Source organism: Leguminivora glycinivorella, chromosome Z (genome assembly GCF_023078275.1).
Source record: "Leguminivora glycinivorella isolate SPB_JAAS2020 chromosome Z, LegGlyc_1.1, whole genome shotgun sequence".
Taxonomy (NCBI): Eukaryota; Metazoa; Arthropoda; class Insecta; order Lepidoptera; family Tortricidae; genus Leguminivora; species Leguminivora glycinivorella.
Window position 1 is genome coordinate 22,510,297 of NC_062998.1, and position 6,000 is coordinate 22,516,296.

The 6,000-nt window shown below is 38.6% G+C and overlaps 1 protein-coding gene across 1 annotated transcript in view; it reads right to left on the reverse strand.

The window, feature by feature from the left end:
• Positions 1-4,811, reverse strand: part of LOC125240945 — a 54,226-nt gene extending 49,415 nt beyond the window's left edge. The window contains exon 1 of the mRNA XM_048149149.1: positions 4,646-4,811. Coding sequence (XP_048005106.1) covers positions 4,646-4,739 — 94 coding nt within the window. The 5' untranslated portion in view covers positions 4,740-4,811. The remainder of the gene's footprint in view (positions 1-4,645) is intronic.
• Positions 4,812-6,000: the final 1,189 nt, after the last annotated feature.

Sequence of the window (6,000 nt, forward strand, 5' to 3'; positions counted from 1 at the left end):
CACTGCACCAAATGTAACTGTTCTGGACGAAAGTGCATGCTGTTCTTATAAAAATACCAAAATCACTATAAGCGTGCCGTTCAGATTTGAGGAGTTCGGTTCTGACACCATCATCAGCAATTCCACTGCACCAAATGTCACTGTTCTGGACGAAAGTGCATGCTGTTCTTATAAAAATACCAAAGTCACTATAAGCGTGCCGTTCAGATTTGAAGAGTTCCGTTCTGGCCATCATCAGCAGTTCCGCTGCACCAAATGTCACTGTTCCGTACCTAAATGCATGGTGTTCCTTTAAAAACACAAAAATCATCATATGTATGCCTTTCAGATTCGAGGAGTTCCCTCGATTTCTCCAGGATCCCGTCATCAGAACTGGTGTCTGAGAAAAATGGGACCAATCTGTATGCATATACATTCAATCAAAAACAAAAATTTTCAAAATCGGTCCAGTAACGACGGAGATATCGAGGAACAAACATTAAAAAAAAAAAAAAAAAAAAAAAAAAAACATACAGACGACTTGATAACCGTAGGGTGTGCAAACCGGTTAACCGGTTAACCGAAAAACCGGTTAACCGAGACTTTTTGGCCTCTGTTAAAAACCGGTTTTTATAGTCACTAACCGGTTAATAACCGAAACTGTATTTATTTCTCAAAATTTGGAAAATTAGGCATTAAAAGGTTCAAAAATACGTAATTATTTAATGTTTTGTTATAATAAAGATTTATTCATTACTTTTCATTGACAACATTATTATCTGTAATGATTTTATTTTAAAAATTAGTCCGAGTCTACTCAATTATACATTTTATACAATACAATAGAGTCCGGTTAGTATATTACGACTCCGCATATAGACCTAACGTCCAACCTCTTACAACGACATAAGCACAGGTATTTATTTGGTTTTCGTATGTGATAGTATGAAAGTACATCCGTTTATTACGACTCCGATTTTAACGATCAGCCGCTTTTTACGACACATTTTACACAGAATCCGTCCGTCAAGTCCGGTTGCAACGACAAGCGACAAAGTTTTTAGTTTTACTAGTAAATTGAGGAACCAAAGCTACTTCCACCCGAGCACGGTCCCCTGTCTTGCCTACAACAAGTAGCAAGATTACATTGTGGCCATGTAACTTTTTGGAGCATTGCTTTTAAAATTTTAACAATTTTTTCGCCTCGGGTCTAATCTTATAAGCTAAATAGAACCCAATTTGTATTCTTCGATTGCGTATAAACTAGCTTTACTTACAAATGATGAGCAGCACGCATACTAAAAAGGACTTTTCTAACTAAACAAGTCACAATAAAATAAGGTATTAATACTATGATAATAATACCCTGTAAATAAAACCTATTGATTGAAATGTTTTAGTAATAGAGATGTAGATATTACTTTTAATTAAAAGAAATGAAATACGTTTTGTACGACATCCGATTAGTACGACGTAATATCAGCGGTCCCTTGAGCGTCGTTGTAACCGGAGTCTACCGTATATTTCAAACTATATTTTTTAAAAGAAAGGTAAAATGGAGATCTTAGTTTTCTTACATCAATTGCTTGTATTACTAGGGGCTCTGGGAGCTGTAGACCTTGCGACATGCCTAGAAAACGCAAAACTGACGAATCACATTCAAACCACACAATCCTTTTTTAGCAATTTCCGCATTTACCAAATTTCCAAAAACTGGACAAAAATGATCTTCATCGTGCAAGTAATACCTGCTACGATATCATCAACATCAGAATTCTTAAAGGTAATGGTAATTATTGCGTAGTACGGCCATTTACTAAAAATCCTCAAAACCGGTTAATAACCGGTTAACCGGTTTTGAAGAAAAAGTCTCGGTTATTAACCGGTTTTTTAAGTTAACCGGTTTTTGCATACCCTATAACCTTCTTGAGATATGAGGCGACGGTTAATAAAAAGGACTAAAACTAAGAATGTGTCAATAATCACTGTCCGATGTATGACGGAGGGCATACAACAAAATTTACAACATGAGTAAAGAGAAATAGAGAATGATGAATTTACTTAATTAATTAATTCACCAGCAGCATGCTCTTCAATACGGCCTTGTGGACCGCGAAGTACCGTACTACAGGTACATACCTGCGCCAGTTCTCGAAAATGGTCGTGCCACGCTCTATTGGGATCGATCTATTATCATTGACAGGACTATTGTAGCCAATAAGCCTGACATTGTCATAATAGATCGATCGCAACGCCGGGCCGTGCTCGTCGACATCACCATCCCCCATGATGAGAATCTCGTGAAAGCCGAGAAGGACAAGTCCAGTAAGTACCTAGACTTGGCTTACGAGATAACCGCCATGTGGGATGTTGATTCGACGATCATTGTCCCGATAGTCGTTTCAGCGAACGGTCTCATAGCGAAGAGTCTCGACCAACATCTCGAGAGACTCTCGCTAGGTGGTTGGATCAAGGGTCAGATGCAGAAGGCGGTGATCTTGGACACGGCGCGGATAGTCCGACGGTTCCTCTCTCTGCAGCCCTAACCACCGGCAGCTTGGGCCCTGCCCCGCTGCTGGCGGCACCCTAGGTTAGGTTTTTTATAATGAAAATGAAAATGAAAAAATGAAAAAATATTTATTAAGTAAAGAGTACATTACAAGTTGATTAACATTGGTAACCGCACTAGGCATGCCTGTATCGCGGCAACCAATAACATACGTTGTGCCAAAGTACGATTCAACCGGTTGACAGATTTGAATGTTTGGTCAATGTGACTACGCCTACAACTAAGTATAATACTTACAAAATAATAAAAGAAACAAAACAACATACATCAACTATCCTTATGAAATTTCAACTATTTCGAGTTTGGACAATTCTTTCAGTCTCATCGTAATTTAATTTGGCTAGCCATTCCCTTAAAAGCTGCTTGGTTTTAAAAACTGGTTTATCTTTAATATCTACGTGTTTAGTGATTGAATTGTATGCGAAACTGGATATGTAAGGATCAAATCGTTTTGCGAACGCAGTACGTAACGTTGGAACCTGAGTTCGGTACACTCTCCTTTTCAACATATCTTTGTATTCGTCGCTTCCAAGAATCTATTTATGTTTGGAGACCACAATTTTGAGAATATATAGTTGGCGTACCGTTAGCACTTCGGATTTTTGATAAAGTAATGATGTTGAGTACCTGAAGGGTTTATTTAACATGGTTTTAAGGACTGCACGCTGATGCGTTTGCTAATGTGTTTATATATATTGTATTTTGTATGTGGTTTTGTATTTTACTTTATAATCATATCATATTATAAAAATCCTAGCCTAAGAATTAAAATGAATAAAGGAAATAATTTTTAAATACATTTTAACCCATTATTGGGAAAACAGACTTTGATTCGGCCGGCTTCGGTACCGTTAAGACAGTTTTGAATTTGGCAAATTCGTTACTAATCAGTCCTTATACTTATTACATTGCAGAACGTAAGATTAAACCTACAATCTACAATCACAGTATAATAAAGAGTAAACTAAGAGCCCAGAGCCACCAGACCTTCCTAATTTTAACAAGTAGTTTTTTAGTAGAGTATCGACGTTTAATGTCTGCATATTAGCTAGTTCGGCCCGACGGGCATTTTTTTGCTACAAGGTTTTTATAATTAAACTAACTTTCCTGGAATTATCAAGGCTGACATTCATTTTTATATGTATATGTATGTGTCAGAAAATACTGTGAGGAATTGATAATCATCATTTCCTGACCATTTCGGCCGGCAGTAGATTGAGAAATTAAAGTACCTAAGTTGGAGAGACTTTGAATGAAGACGCATATACGCCGCTAGTGTCGTCGTCGCTGAAAGCATGCGTATTTTTTGCAATTATTATAAATGGGCTTACTCTTGGCCACAGACTTAGCCAGAGGCATTAGACGTGGCGTACGATGGCGTGCGCATACTACGCATGTTTATACTAACGAGTGAGTTTTGGTCGGCGAAAGCCGATTCCGCGATCGATTTGGGGAGACCCTTACGTTTATATATCTTAATAGATTGGACCACGAGCAGTCACTTTCAGAGAGAGCTGACACCCACTGCAAACATATCTCTCTGTAGTTGACTGTACATGTGGGAATACAAATTCCTATTACCAACTAAGAAAGAGGCGAGAACTACTAAGTATGATTTGTATTCACTTCAGTTTTTGTTTCAAGTTAGGTACCTCCTAACACATTACACTGACGCAAAAGAGTAGAAATTAAAAAGTGGCAACATTGAAGTTATTCTTTTCAAACCAACATGTGTGAGAAAAAGTGGCAACATTGAAGTTATTCTTTTCAAACCAACATGTCTGAGAAAAAGTGGCAACATTGAAGTTATTCTTTTCAAACCAACATGTCTGAGAAAAAGTGGCAACATTGAAGTTATTCTTTTTCAACCAACATGTGTGAGAAAAAGGGACGACCCTACGTTGTTGCCACTTTTTAATTTCTACTCTTTTACGTCAGACTGTACAAGTGTACATACCTACATAATTATTTACTTATTAGCTAACACATTTTATCCAAGTGCGTTAAAAAATCCTAATGTTGAAACATGAGAACATGCCATACTATAAAATAAGTTTAATGCAAATGTGACTTAGACGCTTTTAAGAAGTTACTTACCGACATCTCGCAGTTCGTGGTTACTTTCCGTCGTCCTCATAAGCCAACAGAAAAACATTAATACTGCTTGAACTAGTACCGTATTGTCGCCCATGTTTATTTGAAATACTATATATTTATTAAATATGTGATATAAGTCCACAAGAAACAATAAGTGAACAAGTTGTGTTTATTGGGAGTATACGTGCACTGCTCCTTGTAGCGCAAGTAAAGTGCACCGCGGAGGAGGCGAGGGCCGGCGAGGCGAGGCGAGGCGTTGCGAAAGTGCCAGCGGCGCGGCGGCGGCGGCGGCGGCGGCGGCGGCGGCAGATGTGCGGACGCGGACGGCAAGCTGACCTCTACCTGCGACAAAGCTAGTTCCTTAGAAGGTCCAGCCAGGTAGGTACATATTCTTATCTGATACTTAGACAAATTTATACTTACATCGTAGAAATTCCTGGTAAAGTTTTTAAAATTAGGTGTGTAAGTTTATATTATCATCGGTGAGGCTCATGGCATATTTTGACCGAGCAAAAGCGAAAGTCTCAATTTCAGCTTGGGCATAATAGTACATTACGATACAAGTGCGGAAAAAAGAAAGTCAGAAACGAGTTGCGATAAATTAAAACACCACCGAAGGGAGTGTTTTAAATTGACACGAGTTACGAATTTCCTATTCGCACGTGTATCGTACGACGTTTTTCAGTAGGTACAGATGGCCCTCCGAAGTCTCGACCTGACAAGGAATGAACCACTTCTCGCTCTAGTGCGCATTAGCACCATCTGTTCTGAAATAGTACATTACGAAATAGAAGGTACTATTTTTCAGGTCAGGTCGGAGGGCCGGCCCTCCGACCTGACCTGAAAATGACCCACTTCTCGTCCTAGTGTGATAAAAAAGCACCATCTGTACTTACTGAAATAGCACTATTTCGTAATGTAGGTACTATTTACCTGCTGAAAAACGTCGTACGACACACGTCCGAAAAGGAAATTCGGTGTCGATTTAAAACAGTCCCTTCGGTCGTGTTTTAATTTATCGCATCGCCACTCGTTTCGAATTTCCTCTTTACCGGACTTGTATCGTAATGTAGGTAAGGTACTATTGTATCGGGATCTTTCGTAGTCACATTTCCCAGTCGACTTCCGTGAACAGGATTGATAATTACGTAATAATAATAATATGAGGTCGACATAATTTTTATACTTTTTCAAAATACTTAACAACAGATTCTTTAGGGTTGGCGAAGGCTTCAAGTCACGGAGCAACTACTTAGTACACATATATAGTGGTCTAATCAAGTCTATATACTTGACTAAACCGATATTTCCCGTTAGTAATACAACATACGGCACGGCATCGCGCAAGATTGCGT